This window comes from Ochotona curzoniae, unplaced genomic scaffold (genome assembly GCF_017591425.1).
Source record: "Ochotona curzoniae isolate NIBS_2020 unplaced genomic scaffold, NIBS_Ocur_1.0 scaffold_3554, whole genome shotgun sequence".
NCBI lineage: Eukaryota > Metazoa > Chordata > Mammalia > Lagomorpha > Ochotonidae > Ochotona > Ochotona curzoniae.
In genome coordinates, this window is record NW_024467111.1 from 1,189,038 (window position 1) to 1,208,787 (window position 19,750).

At 46.9% G+C, this 19,750-nt stretch overlaps 1 protein-coding gene across 15 annotated transcripts in view; it reads right to left on the reverse strand.

Annotated features, from left to right (window-relative positions):
• The window catches only part of LOC121145553 (A disintegrin and metalloproteinase with thrombospondin motifs 2-like), a 50,585-nt gene that overhangs the window by 20,665 nt on the left and 10,170 nt on the right, over positions 1 to 19,750 (reverse strand). For 6 of the 15 annotated variants that reach the window (XR_005882041.1, XR_005882046.1, XR_005882039.1 and 3 more), the window contains 2 exons: positions 17,923 to 18,079; positions 5,747 to 5,804 (listed from right to left, as the gene is read on the reverse strand). Coding sequence is in view for 3 of the 15 variants with exons in the window: in XM_040964468.1 (XP_040820402.1) it covers positions 5,770 to 5,804; positions 17,908 to 18,202 (330 nt within the window). In the remaining 12 variants the exon portion in view is untranslated. The other 9 variants (XR_005882045.1, XR_005882043.1, XR_005882049.1 and 6 more) reach the window with 9 other exon arrangements.

Consider the following 19,750-nt stretch of genomic DNA (forward strand, 5'->3'; position numbering starts at 1 on the left):
AGGCCTGCTGTAGCTGACATTATACAGTAGATTGGTCTCCTGGCTGGACTTGGCCGCCAGGTGCCCTGGAGTCAGGAAAGGGGAGGCAAGACCTTGGGAACCTGCACCCCCATGAGAGACCCAAAAAAAGCCTCTGGCTCCTGGCTGTGGATAGGCCCAGCTCTAACTGTTGCAGCCATTTGGGGAGTGAATTCACAGATGACAGAACTCTTTTCTCTCTGAAGCCCTGCTTTTCAAATAAAAATGAATAAATTTTAAAAGAATCGTATGAAAGATGTGTGAGGAAAATGTCAATAAAAGATAATGCATGGCGCCCGGCACGGTGGCGCAGTGGTTAATGTCCTCGCCTTGCACGCCCGGGATCCCATATGGTTGCTGGTTCTAATCCCGGCGGCCCCGCTTCCCATCCAGCTCCCTGCCTGTGGCCCAGGAAAGCAGTCAAGGACGGCCCAAAGATTTGGGACCTTGCACCCGCGTGGGAGACCCAGAAGAGACTCCTGGCTTCAGACCAGCATAGCATCAGCAGTTGCGCTCACTTGGGGAGTGAATCATCGGACGAAAGATCTTCCTCTCTGTCTCTCCTCTCTGTATATCTGCCTTTCCAATTAAAAAAAAAAATCTTAAAAAAAAAAAAAACATAATGCACGTCCGAGTTCGACTTTGGCAGCTTGGGTGACAGCAGCCCTCAAGTGTGGTGACTTGCTTGCAGAAAACCCAAGCCAGGTCAGACCCAATGCCTGGGACCCAGCCCATGAACACCATCACCATGCAGTGAGCCAGTCCTGGCTGTTGGGAGGCCAGTGAGCCTTTGTGCACCAGGCTCTGCCTGCTGGCCGCCTGATGGCAAGCTCTAGTGTTTTTTTGGGTATGTAATTGCTGCCTAAAGGCAGGAACGGATAAAGCCAATGTGTGTGTAGGGGAGGGACGAATCCTGTGTGACTCCCAACAACGGGGCCACCGATCTTGCTGGCAAGTGTGAGGAACTGAGACCTGGCTGTTCAAAGGGGAGAGTCAGTATGATCCATTTGGATCAGACTGATTCATCAGCCCCATGGGAGTCCTGAGATGGGTTGTTAGCATACAGCATTGCTGACTGCAGACTGGCTGAGGGCCTGTCTGGCAGGGTTGGATCCCAGGACATGACTAAGTGTCGGAATAGGGGTGAGTCACATTAGGAATGGTCATGACAACAATCAGCAAGTGAGAGAACCAGGTCCGGGAATAGATTCTGTGGGGCATAAATGGGCCCAACCCTGTGGAACTACAATCCCATTGGTTAGCTTAAGAGTTGGGGTGGATATGAGCTGCGCTAGGAAATACTATGGAACTCACCAACATTCATGGGTGCTGGGGATGGTGACAGCATGGGCAGGTCCCGGCTGCAGCACCCGCACATGCATCCTACCACAGGGTATGATGTGTGAGGTAGGCCGAGCTACAATATCCTCCAGCTCATACAAAGGCTAAGACAGAGTGGCAGGCTATGCTGGGCAAGGACCTAGCATCTGCTGGAGCATGTGAGCTCTGCGTCATGGAGAGGACCCAGTGGAGAACCTGGGAAACTGGAGAACCTATTGGGGGTCACAGCTCCTGCTGGTGAGCACGTGTTTCATGCCTGGGAATTGGGCAGCCTGAGCAGGGTAACTCCAACTGTTAGCTAATGTGTGGGTTGGCTTTGGAGAGGGACGACAGGGCAGGGCCAAGCCAACCTTACCTCACCGGCAAGGGCAGAAACCAAGCTGGAACACAGGTCAAGTTCAGCTAGGTTGTCACACACAAAAGATTGTATGAGACGGGTAAGGAAGCAGACAGAGCAGGGCCAAGTTCTAGCACCCACCAGTGAGTGGCAAGACTTGGTTTAGGCTAGGTCAGGACAAGCTACAGCATCCAAATACAAAGGTCATGACAGGTGAGCGATTAGGCCAAGCTGGGTCAGAGCAACCACAACCATGTGCAAAATCTATAGCTGGGAATAGACCTAGTGGGGAACTAAGGGGACACCCTGGCTGGGTTGTGGTTCCCACTGGTCAGCACAGGGCTAGAATGGGAGCCATGTTCTGGTCTAGATAAGGCTACAGCATACCTTGGCACACGTGTAGGCTGGGGCTGGGTGTACCAGACTGGGCTAGACCCCAGCAAACACTGGTGCTTGTGAGGACCAGGGTAGGTGTAGGATGGGCCAGGCTATTTTTTTTGTTCCTGATGAGGCAGGTATGAGCTGTGTCTGCGTATGGACCAGGCTAGACTGTGCTGCAATCCAACAATAATAATGGGAATGGGTTGAAGGCTGATCAGGAAAGGCCACTGTTCCTGCTAGATCAGGATGTGGACTGAGTAGGGCTGGTCCATGGACCCACCCATGTGTGCGAGATCTGGCAATGGGAGAGGTTCTGATGGAGGAGCCAAGGAAACTCTTCTGTCAAGACACAGTGCATACAGGTGAGCGCAAGAACTACGATAGGGTGCAGCCCAGACCAGGGCAGGGAACAGCACCCAGCGGCATAGATTGGCGCAGGTCGGGGACAAACCAGGCAGGGCAAATCCAAGCACCAGAAATGGAGTGTGGGTCGGGTCAGTTCTGGTTGCAACGCACACCATATACATTATGTCTTGGACTGGGTGCCGGCTGGGCTGGGTTAGGCTTTAGCCCCCACTAACCTGACTAGAATTGGGGGTGGGCTGGGTAGTGCCAGGCTACAATACCCACTGGCAAACCTGAGGTGAGGCACGCCATGTCAGACTAGCACACGGTGCCCAACCAGCACACGGTGCCCAACCAGCTCATGCCAGACCCAGGGGGGCAAGGATAAAACTGGTTGGGGAAATGTGGAGAGCTCCCCTGCTGGAACACTACTCCCATTGGAGAGCGTGAGTTGGGATGGGGGTAGACCAGACCAGGCAGAGCTACAACACCTGTGGGCCTCATGTGAGCTATATCAGGGAAGAGCCAGGCTGGATTGAGGGCTCCTACTGGTGCAAGCATAAATCAGAGTGGATGAGGGTTGGCTGGGTTTGCCGGAGTATCAGCTGGCAGATGCTGGCACAAGGGGCTACTTCTGTCAAGCTAAACTGCAGTACCACCTGGAAAGCACATGATCCGCGAGTGGGAGTGTCCCAGTAGGGAAATAGTGGGCACCTCCCTCTTGGGTCACCACTCCCACAGGAGAGCAGGAAAACCAGGACTGGGACAGGGGTGGCTAGACAGAATGGCACCCGCCAGCATGTGTGCGGGCCGGAGAGTGGAGCTGGTTGGGTTGAAGTAGGCTTCAATGCCCACGGACACGTAGGAGAATTTAATAGGATGTGGGACAAACTGGACCAGTGTACCATGCATACTGGCAAGCACGGGAATCAGGGCAGGAGGTGGCCTGGCAGGGGTTATTGGGAGTCGCCTTGACTAGGCTGCAGCTCCCAATAGTTTGTGTGAGGGCCGAGTTTGTGGTGGGCAGAATCAGGCTGGACCGCAATACCCACTGATTCATGTGGAAGGGATGGAAAAAGAACTGACCCAGCACAATTGCAACCATCAGCATGTGCACAATTGATTGGGGTGATAGACTTTGCTGGACCCAGTACTGGCATGCAGACACAAGAATCAGGTCTGGGATCACTTCAGACAAAATTTCTGTGGGGATTCCTCCAACTGAACTGCTGATCTCAGAACCCCAATCATGAAGACAAGTGCAGGTCCCATGACCTGACCGCGGAGTAGATATGTCAAAGATGGGCCTCCTCAGAAGCTCAGACCAAGCAGTGGACAGCATTTCCAGGTGTGCATGGAGGATATAGTAGTCTATTGGAACCTGCAGAAGACACTTTGTACCTCAGCAGGATGGAGGACAGAGCAAATCATTATCTACCCCCAGCCATGTATGTGTTGAAGTGAAAATCTGGACTAACGGAGACTCTGGGGTGGACCGTATCAGCCAGTGGATTCTGGAGAGATTTTATCGTGTTTGGAATGGCGAGACTGACAGCAATTCAGATGCACATGGCTGGTCCCTAGTCCTCACACTAGTCAGTGTGTACTGCAGCCTAGCCCAGCCTGCCCTACACTCATTCTGGCTCTTGCAAGTGCCAGCAGTTGCTGGAGCCTAGCCCAAGCTAGCCAAACCCAGCCCACATGTATACCAATGGTTGTTGCAGCCTTACCCAGCCTGGTCTACCACTAGCCCTAGCTCTTGCATTCACCAGTGGAAGCTGCAGCCTAGCAGGGGAGTCCTCAAAGTTCCCCTACCAGGCCCATTCTAAGCTCCTGGACTTGTAATATCCTGTAGGTGCTTCAAACCAACCTGGTACAGTCCAACTGCACTCTCAGCTCTTGCTGCCAGGTGTTGCAACTTAGCCCAACTGGATACAGTCCACACCATGTCTTGGCCCTCGTGCGTGCCTGTGGGTGCTGAGGCCTGCCTCGGTCCAGCCTGCCCACAACTCTGGGCCACTCAAATGTTGATGAGTGTTGCAGCCAGCCCCAGTGATCATGCTTCCTAGGAGAAGCTGCAGCCTAGTGCAGGAGTCCCCTTACCTGTCTTCCCCCCCAGCCCCAGATCACATGCATACTAGTGGATTCCATGATCCTGTTTGGCATGGTGTGCCCTCAGTTCTGGTATTTTCATGTGCCAGCAGGTACTGTAACCTGGCCCATCCTGACATCCTCCCAGCCCTGGCTCCAGTGAGTGTCAGTTGAGTTCCACAGTCCAGCCTTCCTTCATCCATCATCAAACCCAGCTCTCCATGTCAACCAGTGGTTGCTACAATCTCATAGACACGAGCTCAAGGCCCTGCAGATTCTGCTCCCAGAGCCAGTCCTCTAGCACTCTGGTGAGTGCTATGGCTCACCTCCAGCCCTAACACTCATGGGTAAATACTTCAGCCTAGCAGAGACAGGCATGACTTGCAGCTTCAGCTTTTCCATCTGCCAGCAGACGACAGGTGATACAGTTTAGCACAGCTCATGTCTCCCACGTGGGCAGGTGCCTTGCTCCTGATCCAATCATGTCCTCCAAACTTCCCCTCTCCAAACCACCTAGTCTTGGCTCCCTCATCTATCTGTGAGTACAGCGACCTATCTGTGGCAGATCCCTCAAGTCATTCCTTCCCTGTCAAACATGACTTCAGGTCCTCCCAATCCAGCATGCTCCTAGGTGCTTCCTTCAGCAGCACATGTACGAGTATGACCAGACCCAATTCCCTGGGCAATCTGCAGTTCTCCCCCAACCCCCATTCTGAGGGCCGGGATTGTGTATCCCAGCCTGGTCTTCCCCACATCCACACATATCTTTAAAAAGTATAAATAGGTAACTGCTGGCATGCTGGTATAGTTAATACAGATTTGACATTATCCAGCACCAGAGTGCCCACCCGCTGCTGGCTCTTTTGCTCCCGGCAGTAGAACACTTGCCTAGGTGCAATGCAAGCTAGCCAGTTGCCTACAATTTAGAGTTAGGATACTTTTAAAAGGTGTGTATACATCATATGTGAAATAGCATGTCATTAACTTATGGAAGACTGGGACTATTAAGAAAAATAAGGTAAAAGACAATAGAGGAGATAAAATTGAATACTAAAATGTGACCCCATGGAAGTCAGAAAAGGAGAACTCATTGAGTCAGAGAGAAAACAAGGAGTCTACTAAGACTGATACTCGGCTGCATCAGTAACTGTGCAGATGTGGATCAAACATCACCATATTAAAGACAAAACACAAGCATTTCATGATGGCCAAATAGAGGGGTTCAGCACTTACCTCCACCAAGAAGACACAATCAGCTACATGTCAAGGTTGAGTGCCCAAGGGCCAGCACCTGAAAGCAGTAACAGGACAGTGGGTGGAGGGCAGGACACCAAGACACAGCAGCACAGAAGAGGGGAATAAAATCCAGGTAGGAGCCCCAGAGCCAGTGGGATTCCCTCCTACAGGGGAAAGGCTGAGCAAGGGAGCACCCACACAGCCCACCAGTTTGAACCCCCAAAGTGGGCAATACCTGCCCGACAGCAATCCAGTCAGCACAGACCAGAAGCTTGGTAAGGAGGGCTCCCTTGGAAACACAGCAGCTTTGCCCCAGAGAAGTGAGGAACATGTCCTCTCCTGGCACTCAGAGCATGCAGGCTGAGGCAGGGAGGTGCCATTTACAGGAAGGAGGCACTGGTAGAAGCCATGCTATGCTAAGACAGAAGCCTCGGTGTATCTTTCTCTCATAAACCCTGCAAACAGTCCTGCATGAAGAAGACTGAGGCTCACGGGTCCAACAGAGCAGGGGTCACCCTAACATCACAGCTCACACAGCTGCTGCAAATCTCAGTCTAAGGAGGAACCTAGAAGTAGGGGTGCCTGCCCTTTTCTACTCTGGGATCATCCCCTGCCCCCTTTGCCACTTCCACTGACCACTCAAAGCATCACTCATTGCTGCTGAAACATGTACATACTGACACTCAGGGGTCCTTTGTGTTGTACAATTTCCCCTCTAAGACCCAAAGCTGTTTCTGAGTAGGGACACCAAGGGACAGTTTTTAGAGTAGGGTCTGAGCACACATTAGAGTGTGTCCATGTTCTGGACAATGCACATTTGGGAGGGGACATTGGCAGTCACGCTTGATACTGCACCTAGCTTACTCCCAACCACAGAACAGCAAAGGGCCAGCATGGACTGGAGGTGTGGTGCAGCCGTTTAAGCCACCACCTGTGATGTTTGCACCCCATGTGAGCAGGTGTTTGTGTCCTGGCTGCTCCACTTGCCATCCGGCTCCCTGCTCATGTGCCTGGGAAAGCAGCAGAGCACAGCCCAAGATTTGGGATCTTGCAGCCATGGAGGAATCCTGCCTGGAGTTCCAAGCTGCTAGCTCTGTCCCAGCTCATTCATTTGTGGAGTATACCTTCAAACAAGTAATTTTTTTAATGTTTATTTATTTGCATACATCTCCCATGTTTTTTTAACAATCATTTTGATAAATTATAGTTACGCAAATCAAATTCCCTACAGTTCAACAGAGTCTGAGTAAAAATTCCTTAAACAGGACCCAGATCTCATTGCTGTGTTGCTGCAAACCAAACAGAGCAAGCTGAAATGTAAACAGCAGGCTTGTTGTTTGGCTCTGTGCAGTGCCACCTTCCCTAACCAACCAGAACCTCTGATTCTCTGCTTGCAACACCAGGAATAAAAGAAATGGCTATGCTCAGAACTGTTCCAGGCCACTGAGGCAAGGCTGTCATTTGCAGACGATGGCCACTTTCCATTGGAGAGAACTGTGATTCTGTACATGAGAATTTGTCATTTCCTGTTCAGAGTCCCTTTTCCTTCCCACTTGTCAATCGTCTGCAGACTCTATGGGACATTCCCCCGTAGCTGATCCTTCCTACTCTCCCCAGGATGGCTTCTTTCATTCTTAGGTTCATCCTCACAGTCTTGGAGATGGCTACCTCTCAAAAGTAGATCTGATTAGATTGAGCACTTGCTTTTGCGAAGACTATTACTTACTGGGATGCAGCCAGAACTCTTTTATCTTCATGAACTGAGAGCCATCACCCTTGAAGAGTATATTAATCATGCCATCTTATTTTCTGTATATTTGAGGGCTGGCATTGGGGTTTTGCTGACCCTGGAAGGAGTGTCCCTCTTGGATGAACCAGTTCCTCAGATAGTCACTAATCCACCTGCCTTTCATAGCAAACTACCCAACCCAGAACCCACAATGCCACCATTTGCTCCATCTTGTTCCTGGTTGTAGAGTGATTAGGGGACAGAAAAATCAAACAAGTAATCTTAAAACACAAACAAACAAACAAACAAACAAAAAAAGACAGAGTTCTAGTCCAAGTCTCCCTGCTTTCACTAGCCCTGAATTTGGACTAGCTAGAGATTCTTTTTTTTTTTTTTTTTTTACAATCTTTACATTGTTAATTAGGGTAAAAATGGACTAGCTAGGGATTGTAACTTATGGTCTGTGCTTCACTTAAGCCCAGCTTTGGTCCTAAGAGATCCAGACTTTCCAACAGAACTTGGTACGTTTTTTGTTTGTTTGTTTTAATTGGAAAGGCATATCTAGAGAAGATACAGAGAACCATCTTTCATCTGCTAGCTTACTCCCCAAGTGGCTGAAGCTGACCTGATCCAAAGCCAGTAGCTTCTTTTGTGTCTCCCATACGGGCACAGGATCCCAAGGCTTTGAGCCATCCTCTACTTTTTTTCCCAGGCCACAAGCAGGGAGCCAGATGGGAAGCAGAGCAGCCAGCATACAAACCAGCACCCATAGACAATCCTAGTGGATGCAAGGTGAGGATTTAACCTCTAGGGTTTTGCATCAGGCCCAGAAGTTGGCAAGTTTCTATGCCCCTGCAAGGATTCCTCTTGCCTGCAGCTCCAGGCAGGGGATTCAGTACCCACAGACTGTCTCTGTCCCCCTGCTCCCATCTCACCACATGGCCCATGCAGAGTGCCTGGGAATACTTCCTGTTCTGTTGCAGCACCACATCTTTCTCTCAGATCCATCTACTCAAGAAAGCATCTGGGGAACCTGCCTCTCCCAATCAGCATTAGTGACTTTGGGCGTCTATGAGCTCACCCTAGTCCTGGAGTCAGTGCTGATCTCAGCTGTGTTTGCTGGAAGCCTCTATGCCAGGGCCACCTGCTATACCAGCAGGAACTGTTCACAATACCTGAGAAGCTCCTCACTCCAAAACTTCCCTCAGGAAATCACTGGAGACCTGTATGTATCACAGGGTTCCCAGCAACTACACTGGCCCACAGCATCACCCCAGATGAGCATAATAACACTTGAGGAAATCAAAACGTGAGGAGAAACAGATGAAATGCAGAATTCAAAGGGGAGGCTGATGCTGTGATACAATGGGCTAAGCCACTGTGTGTGACACTGGCATTGGTGGGTGGGGGTCTGGAGGAAGATCCTGACTGTGCAGGCTCAGCCCTGACTGCCATGGCCATCTGGGGAATCAATCAGTGAGTGGAAGGTCTCAATATTCTTTCTCTTTGTCTCACTCTCTTTCAAATAAATTAATGACTCCTCAGAAAAAAGTCAAAGCAATCATTATAAGGTTATTCCAACAGACAAAAGAGAATACCGATACACAGTTAAACAAAATTAGGAATCAGTATATGGTTTGAATAAGAAATTCAGCAAAGAGAATGAGACTGAAAAGGAATGAGTAGAAATATTAGGAATGGAAGAACTCAATAAGTCAAAGTTAAAAATACAACTGTTGGGGCTGGTATTCTAGCACCAAGGATCAGGCTGCCATGCAGGCATCTCATACGGGCACCAGGTCAAGTCTTGGCTACCTAGCCTATGTACTTGGCAAAGCAACAGAAGATGACCTGGGAGATCCAAAGGAAACTCCTGGCTCTTGACTCTGGCCTAGCCGAGCTCTGCCATTGTGGCCATTTGGAGAATGAATCAACATATAGGAGACATCTCTCTCTTTCGACCTCACTCTCTCTGTGTAACTTTTTCAAGTACAATAAATAAATTTTAAAGAAAAATAAGTGAGAGGGGGCGGCACAGTGTGAAAAAGTCTTCAGATCAAGCAGAAGAAAGAACAGCTGAACTTGAAGGTATCTTTTGAAATATTGGTAAAAAAGAATGCAACAGTGCGTGATATCTCTTAACTATTCTACACAAGTCAATATTTAAATTTTGGAAGTCTCCCCCAAACAAAAAAAAAAGAGTGGCTCAGAAAACCTAGTCGGGTGCTGGTGTGCTACATGTGACACATCCAATACAGGAGCTGATTCAACTCCTAACTACTCCACTTTTAGTTCCGTTCCACTTATGTGGAAAATCTAGATGGAGTTCTGGGTTCTGGCTTTTATTGTGGCAATTTGTGGAGCAAACCAGTTTGTGGAAGCTCTCTCTGTCTCTTCCTTTCAAACCAACAAATAAAATCTTTAAAAATGAAAGAACCCATTCAATGACACAACAAAGGAAAGCTTCAATTTGGAATATATGGAAACCCACATATATGAAGCTGACAGAATCTCGAATGAACATGAACAGAAAAAAACCCTTATTATGATATAGTGAAACTTTCAAAGGCACAGCACATGGAATTATAAACTGTGTGATTTTTAAATGAACTCATTAAACTGACAGCAGAGTTCTCAACAGAAAACTTAAAAGACCAGAAAAGAATGGAGAGAAAATCTGTTTTGAAATTAAAAAAATTAAAACCTATCAACCAAAAATACGTTTCCAGTGAAGTTTTGTTTCATGAATGAAGTGAAATACTTTATAAAACAAACACAATATAAAGATTTTTTATCACTATCCAATCAGAACTACAAAGGATAATTAAGGAAATATTGTATACAAAAGCAAACAGACGGGCCCAGCAGTGTGGCCTAGCGGCTAAAGTCCTCACCTTGTACACGCTGGGATCCCATATGGGCGCCAGTTCTAATCCTGGCAGCTCCACTTTCCAACCAGCTCCCTGCTTGTGGCCTGGGAAAGCAACTGAGGACGGCACAAGACTTGGGACTCTGCACCCACGTGGGATACCCGGAAGAAGTTCCTGGATCCTGGCTTCGGATCAGCATAGCATTGGCCGTTGTGCTCACTTGGGGAGTGAATTATCAGACAGAAGATCTTCCTCTCTGTCTCTCCTCCTCTCTGTATATCTGACTTTCCAATAAATAAATCTTAAAAAAAAAAAATAAATAAAGCAAACAGGCTACTTTCATTGTGAAAATGTGACTTCTACAGGAAAACAACAAACATTTGAAAAAACAAGAAATTAAGAAAAAAAAACCAGGACCAACTCATTACCAAGTAATTGTACACTGGATGCAAATGGACTCAATTCTGAGAAACACAGATTAGATGAATGAATTTTAAAAAATAATAAAAGGACCCAGTAATATGCAAAAGGCTGCCTACAAGAAACAAACTTCATCAGTTAAAATAGAGTGCAAGTGAAAGAATGCGAAAAGTTAATAAGCCCAGCATGGTAGCCTAGTAGCTAAAGTCCTTACTTTGCATGCACCTGGATCCCACATGGGTGCTGGTTCACATCCTGGGTGTTCCACTTCCTATTAAGCGGCTTGCAGTTGAGGATGGCCAACTGTGGCCACTTGGGGAGTGAACCAACAGATGGAAGATCTTTGTCTCTCCTTCTCTTTGTAAATCTGACTTTCAATAAAAAGCAAAAATCTTTTTTGTTTTGATTTCTTCATTTGTATTCCAAAGTCATATATAGAGAGAGGAGAAGAAGCAGAGAGGAAGATCGTCTGTCCGATGATTCACTGCCCAAGTGATCACAATGGCTGTAGCTGTGCCAACTCGAAGCCAGGAGCCAGACATTTCCTCCAGGTCTCCCATGGGGGTGTAGGTTCCAGAGGCGTTGAGCCATCCTCAACTGCTTTCCCAGGCCACAAGAAGGGAGCTGGTTGGGAAGTGCAGCAGCCAGGATTAGAACTGGTGCCCATGTGCGATCCATACGTGTTAAAGGTGAGGAATTTAGCTGTTTTGAAACCATGACTGGCCTAAAAGCAAATAAATAATAAAAATATATATATATATATACTCCATGTTAATGGAAATTGAAAGTGAGCAGAGATTCACCAGGCTTATAGTAGATAAAATAAACTTTAAGACAAAAATTGTTAAAAGAGACCATAATCCTACATAATGGTAAGGAGATCAATTTAACAGACAATATGACCATTGAAAATACATACACAACTAATGCAAGAGCACCATTGTATAAACACAAGTTTAGTAGATCCTAAAGGAGACTTAAGCAGTAATAATAATGGGCTAATTCAAACTCCACTTTCATCTATGAACAATTCAACAAGACAAAAAAGTCAACAAACAAATAACAAACACAATACACACATAGACCATGTGGACCCAACACACTTGTACACTATCCCACCTCACACTTGTAGAATGCACATCCTTTTCATCAGCACATAGAACAACAGGACTGATCATACAGTAGAAAAATAAACAAATCTCAAGACATTAAAAAAGACTGGCTCCTGTCTTAGGTCTGGCCAGGCTCAGCTTTTACAGCCACTGGGAGAGTTAACAAGTAGATGGGATGGAAAATCTCTTCATCTTGGCCACTCTCTCTGTCACTCTTCATTTCAAATACATACAATTAATCTTTTTTTAAAAAGTCACTTGAATGAGACACAAAAGAGAAAACAATGGTTGCTACAGAAATAGAATCACTCAGAACTATTAAGAACATATACCAACAAATCAGGAAATTTGAAAGAAACTTTGAAATCTACAGGAACATGTAATTTACCAAAATTGAGTCACAAAGACAGAGAACACTTGAACAAATAACTGGTAATGCAATAGCTCAGGACCAAATGCCTTCACTGATGACTTCTCCCAAACCTCCAAGAAACATCTAATACCAGTTCTTGTCAAACTGTTTTGAATTACTCCAGTAGTATTTTGATAGGCCAACAGGCTCTTTCTTGGCTGAGAAAGAACTTGATGAGAACAATCCCAGTCACAGTAGCTACAGAAATACACACAGGGGCGGGAGCAGTGAAGCAGGCTGATCCTCTGCTGCAGCACTGGCATCCCATATGGGCACTGGCTCATGTCCTAGCTGCTTCACTTCCCAACCCAGTGACTGGGAAAGCAGTGGAGAATGGCCCAAGTCCTTGGGAACCTGCACCCATGTGGGAGACAAGGAAGGAGTTCCTAGCTCCCAATCTCACAATGGCCCAGCTCTGCCCACTGCAGCCATTTAGAATGGAAACTCTATGTAACTCTGCCTTTCCAAGTAAAATAATTTAAAAACGCACACCCACACACACACAACATACATATATAGCCTGAGATAAATGTAAGGATTAGAGGATATCTACAATGAAAATTTGAAAACACTGATGAAAATAAACTGAAGATACCCAACAACAAAATGAAAACAATTCCCATGCTCAAAGATTACAACAATGCAAATTATCAAAATGTCCATGTTACTGAGAGCATTCACAGACCCCACCAAAATGCCAGGGACATTCTAAAAGAACTAGAGAAAGAACTAGAGAAACAATGCTGAATTTCATATGGAAACAAAAAAGGCCTCAATAAGCAAAGCAATCTTGAACAATAAACACAAAGCTGGAGGCATCACAAAACTATATCTGAAGACATTCTACAAGTCTATTGTAGCTAAAATAGAGCGATAGTGGCATAAAGACAGAACAACAGAACAGAAAAGAAGCTCCAAAAGTAAATGAATGCATCTATATCCAACTCATCTTTGGCAAAGATGTTAAAAACATTACCTATAGAAAACTCAGTCTATACAATAAAGGATTTTACAAAACTTGGATTTTAAGATTTTGTTTGAAGTACCCTTTATTATATCAAAAAAGTTAAGTATTTAAGGCATAACCTGAGACTTGTGCAAGCCTACACTGACATTCAAATGCTGAAAGATGACCAAAGAGAATAATTTAATGAGGAAAATGCAATTATTTTAGCAAATTAGACTAAATAACTGGATATTCACAAAAGGAAAAAAAATGAACCTTGACCCATACTTAAACCACTATCAATATTTAATTCAAGTTGGACATTTCGAGAGTAAAACATAGGACATTTGGGGTTAGCTATCAGAATAGAAAAATAACCAATACAGAACAATGGATAAATTTGCCTGTCAAATTTCACTGTCAAATAGATGAGGTGAAACATTCTCAACACAAATACTGAGAAAAAGACAAGTAGCCAGACTACATGTAAAACTGCAACTTGATTATAGTTATTAGGTTACTGCAAATTAAAACCAAAATGCAATACGGCCATCTACACTTTATAATATTGAAGTGGAGAAAACACTGACAGGATTGATGTTTCTAATGATGGGATTGCTCACTCGTTCCTTACATTTATACACAGGCAGACACCAAAACTAGTGTGGGGAGCAGTCTAAAGACAGGAACTGTCAACACTCACAGAAACCGTCAGCACTCACAGAAACCACTATTAACCTGCCCATTATATTCCTAACTTCTAAAAAGGTGGCCACAACAGCAGGTCTTCATAAACTTTATGAAAACACACATTATGGAAAAACTAGGCAAGAATTTCACATCTTTTTTTGGCAGTAAGAGAAGCATTTTAATTTCATATTCCAAGAACTTCCTAAAGTTCTCTTCCTGTTTCACCAGTTTACTGCCTAACAATGAAGCAAAACCTTTAGCAGACTCAAAGTATTACATTTTATCAATACGTGTTTTTATGTCTAAGAGGCTTCACACTTTTTTCTGTGTTCATACTACCACCATGAGCCAAGTGGAGGGACTAGGGTTACCAGACAGACAAAACAGACAACACACAGTGGATCATTCTTGTGAACAGAAGGCCCTTTACTCAAAGTCAAACTGCTCTTTTATAGTCTGCTTGGCCCCTCCCAGCATTTTCCCAAGGCTTAAGCAACACCTAAGCTCCCCTGAGGGGATGTAAAAAGGGGAAGCAGGAAGGTAGCAACTTGCAGTCAAGCCAGGGGCTAAATATATCAGGCCAAGATTGCCCAACCTATTACACCTTAAAAAACAAGCTAAACTGTGGAGTTAACCCTTGAGAGACCAGGGCCTACAGGCTACAGGAAAGTGGGTAAGACCACTGCTTCCACATTCTCTTTTTCTCCTTCCTATATCTGAGGAAAAGGGAAAGACAAAGGAAAAAGCCACACCTACCCTTCCAGTCATCCCAGGGTCCCCCAATGTGGGGCATGCTCCAAGGGCTTTGCTCAAGCGGTTTTGGTAGCTCAACAGTTTTGAATTGCTGCCAATCTCGCCATTCCAAGCACAATGAAATCTCTTCAGAATCCACTGGCTCACATAGTTCACCTTAGTGTCTCGACTTGCCCGGATTTTCACTGCCAACACTTGGCTGGGCTAGCTGATCAATTTGTTCTGTCCTCTGTTGTGGTATCAGGTGTCCTCTGCAGGTTCCCACGTACTATCATATCCTCCATGTGCACCTGGATGGATATGCTGTCCACTGCCCTGTCTGAGACACTGAGGAGCCTCAGCTTTGACACATGCACTCCACGGTCAGACCATGGAACCTGCACTTCTCCTCATGGTTGGGGTTCTGAGTCCAGCAGTTTGATAGGGGGGCATCCCCAAACAAAGTTTGTCTGAAGTGATCCCAGACCAGATTCTTGGTGTGCTTGCCAGTACACTGTCCGGTACAGTCCATCGTCCCTATCAGCCTATGCATATGCTAGTCATTGCAATTGTTGGGTCAGTTCTGCCTCCAGCACCATCTTCCACACAAACTAATGGGTGTTGCCGCCCAGCCTGATTCTGCCCACCACACACTTGGCCATGGAAACCAGTAGGAGCTGCAGCCTAGTTGGGGCAACTCCAAATAACCCTCACCAGGCCCACCTCCTGCCCTGGTTTCCAGGCTTGCCAGTACGTACAGCAGACTGGTCCAGTCTTTCCCACACCCCATTTAGCTCTCCTACTTGTCAATGGGCATCGAAGCCTAGTTCAACCCAACCAGCCCCACTATCCATCCCACATACTTGCTGACGGTGCCACTCTCTGTCTAGTCACGCCTGCCCAAGTCCTGGTTCTCATGCTCACCAGGCTTGCCCCATGTCAGAAATCGCCAACTCCTCAATTGCTTCCAGAATATGCTTCAGCCCCTCTGGCATGGCATTTAAAGTTTTCTCAATTTGATAACAAAACTGATGCCACTCCATTTTAAAGAAGTACTGCCTGCTAGCTGGAAGGCAACCTCTACAGAAGCAGACAAGAAGGGATTCAGGTTCATGGTTTAGGACAGAGAAATTCCCTCCATGATCTTGTAATGGAAACAGGCTAATCCAACAGTTATGGCCCTTAGTTGCTAGCATGACACAAAGGCCAAAAAAATGTTCAAAAACAGTATTTCCAGCAATATCGTTCAACTTGAGGGGAGAGGAGACTTTAACCCAGTCTCTTTGCAATCTCTCTCTCTTTTTTTAAGATTTATATATTTTTATTGGAAAGGCAGACATATAGAGTGGAGGAGAGACAGAGAGGAACATCTTCCATCCGATGATTCACTCCCCAAGTGCCCAGAACGGCTGGAGCTGAGCCAATCCGAAGCCAGGAGCCTCTTCCGGGTTCCCCATGCGGGTGCAAGGACCCAAAGATTTGAGCTGTCCTGGACTGCTTTCCTAGGCCACAAGCAGGGAGCTGGATGGGAAGTGGAGCCTCCAGGATGAGAAGTGCTGCCTGTATGGCATCCCGGTATGCTATCATGCCAGGCCCTCTTTGCAGTCTGCTAACAAAGAATGTGGGTCATGATCCTAATCCAGACAACCAGATGCTGACTTGTATTCATGTGACCAACCACAAGGATTCAGTTATTAAACCAGGAAGAAGTCTTCTACAGAACCACTCCTAAGCAGTAAGGGAGACAGACCCTGAAAAGGGGAAGAGTCAGGCAGTCCAGAAAGGCTGCTGAGCTCACCTGGAAAAGGGGGCACAGTTCCCATGGAAGGCTCAAAGAAAAGAGTTCACAACACAGTTGGGGGGAAAGGCATGGAACCCTACCTGGGCAGGTGTGGACTGAAGGAGCTGAGAACACAGCTGAGAGCCTTGCAAAGCCTGAGCAGGGCTGACCCATCTATGCTCAGCAGTGACAACTTCTACTGAATAGTACTTTTTATGCTAAGTCACACTTAGAGGGAATCATCAACTCACGTTGTCAGTTCCCAGAGAGCTGACACCTTTTCTCATTAACCTTGTCTTTTGCCAGTGTTCCAGAAGGCAATGCTTTGCATGTGAGTTCAGTGATTTTGCTAAACAAAACATCTGAAAGGATATGGAGGGTGGGAATACAGCAAGGAATCAAAGAACACATCACATCCATATAAACAATATAAACAAACATAATCAATCTCCACACACAGAGTATGCTGGAGGGGCTGGTCAAAGGAGGAGGGTATCTTAGTCAGATACTACATGAGGTGACCTGCCTTAATCCATTATGGAGAAACACAAAGATACAGCAACAATACGTATTAACTGAGATGCTACCTTTTCATGCTATGGACTAACAATCCAAAAGAGTAAACTTGCTAGGGTCACAGATTAGGAAGCCTTCAGGGTAAGCGCTTGTTCTACTTTGTAAAAGAAATTGCATCAAGTTTTAGAGTTGATTTTAACAGATTTCATCTCTATTCTAATGTCAAGAGTTGAAAGGGGCTTGTCTATCTAAGAAGATTTGGAAAAAAAAATCACATTTCCTTATCACATCCCTTTAAGGTAAAACAAACAAACAAAACACACACACACACTATTGCATTATTTTCACTTTAAAAGCAAGAAAAACTAGGACTCAGGAATCTCAGCAAAGGTACACTCAGCTCCAGTAAGAAAGCTGAAGGCATATGTACAAGGTCTCCCCATTTGGGCATGTATCTATGTGCACTCAGACACTTTGCATTCTCTAATGATGTGGTGTAGCATTCTGTCTACATCAAGTGGGTCAAGTTGCTTAGTTCAAATGTCTACATTGTTACCGATTTTCCCATCTGTTCTACTTACTGAGAAAAAGACACCTATATCTCTTCAATGGGGATTGTAGATGTGCTCAATTCTTCTTTTAGATCTGCCCTTTCATACAGTTTACGTCTTTGAATAAAAGCTCAATCTGCAAGGGTTGGAAATGTGTTCAAATCTCTTTTCCTGAAATCTCTAAAGTAAACCTGGAGAAACCCAATCTGGTCTCAGCAATGCCTGGCCCAGTCCCTTCCCATTTCACCACCTCTGGGGTGTGGTGGGATTGCCAACACTGGCCTAGAGGCCCTCACTGGACACTCCTTCCTGGGATGGGCCAAGTGCACAGGTGCATCTGGCAAAGCCAATGGCTCCTCCATCACGCTCCTCCCACTGCACTTCCCCCATGATTCCCCACCTGAGGGCAGCTCACCTTGTATGCCTGACAGCCCGAAGTCCTGCCGAGTGAGGAAAATGGCATGATCGTGGTACTTGTCGTAGTCTGTGTCTGGCTTCTGCTGCAGGCAAGCCCAGTGGCAGACATTCTCCAGGCTCTGGGAAGGGTTCCTGATCTCGATGAGGCTCAAGGACTGCAGGGAAAAGGGGGGTTCTGAGGAGAGGCTTGGCATGGTCCCTCCAACTGGGGTTGGAGAGACATGGCCCTCAGTGCCCTGGCTAGGCCAGCTCAAGATGGGACTCCCGCTGCTCTCCATTCTTTTGAATAAGGAGGGGTTTCCCAGCACCTTCACACTAACTCCCTGCTGGGTTCTCAGGGAAGACACTGAGGCCAAACTCCTAAGCTGTCTCACACAGTCCCTTCACCTTCCTCCAGGTGCAGGAGGGCCGCTGTATCAGACCCCTAGTCTGAGTGGTCCCTGGGCAGGATGTTGGTGCAGGGGACCGGAAGGCCCAGTCAGACCTGCAAGCCCAGAGGAAGGGAGCGAAGGCCTTGCCTTTCTCCCACTTGAAGGCACTTACCAGGCACAAAACAAACATGGTAAAGGGAACTACAAGAGACAGAACCATGGGCCATGTAAGGGACAGGGCCATAAGCCGCTGATCCCAAGGGACACAGGAACAAGAACGCCCTGAGATGGTCCCACCCTAGGTGGCTGAGGTCAGCCACAGAACTCCTCCCCAACCCCCAGGCCTGTGCACCTGCCATGCACAGTGGAGCACTGGCCCACACTCTCAGGGAGCAAAGGCTCAGAGAAGTCGCTTGTTCCAGGGTGTACAGACAGGGAGAAACTGAACTCAAAACTAGGATGCCAGAAACGCAACTCTCGTTCTGTCCACTGTCTAAAACACTCTCTCTAAATAAAGCATGTGGGCCTGCCATTGTAGCCTACCAGCTAAAGTCCTCACCTTGTACGCACTAGGATCCCACATGGGCACCAATTCGTGTCCCGGCAGCCCCACTTCCCATCCAGCTCCCTGCTTGTGACCTGGGAAAGCAGTCAAGGACAGCCCAGGCCCTTCAGATCCTACACCCACGTGGGAGGCCAGTAAGCACCTCTGGGCACCTGACTTTGTATCAGCTTAGCCCCGGCCATAGCGGCCCCTTGGGACGGTGAATCAGCAGATGAAAGATATTCCTCTCTGTCTCTTCTCCTTGTTGTATGTCTCACTTTACAAAAAAGGAAAGAAATCTTTAAATAAATGTATAAATAAAGCACGTGCCAAATTGTCTCGGCAAGGGGAGGAGCTGCATCTCTACCACAGGTATTTTGGTTTCTGCTCTTACCACCTGCAACCATCAGAGAGAGCGACGATTAGAACGGGAGCCCATATGGGATCCCGGGCATGCAAGGCCAGGATTTTAACCACTTGCGCCACTGCGCCGGGCCCTGGAAAGTGTTTTAACTCCATTGGCTCACTCATTTATTTTAAAGCCTGCTTTTATATCAGCACAAAACACAGCCCACCCTCCACACCTGCAGTTCATCATCCTCAGATTAAGCCAGGTGCTACCTGAAAATAGTTCCATCTGTACATGATGGGGGTGGGACAGGGGAGCGAGGCAGGTAAGTCACATCTTAAAATAGGCCCCAGAGCAAGGGAGGGCCAGGCCTGCCCTGTTTCTAATATCCCTCTGGCCTCTTGTGAGAACTGGCAGCATCCCATGGCAATCTACCAAATCCCTTCTGTGGGCCACCCCTGAGAACCCAGAAGGGCCATCACCACATTCTGAGACTCCCAACACCCAAACTCTTGGGCGACAACCACATCCAAACAGCAGCAGCATCCAGGACAAACTGGCA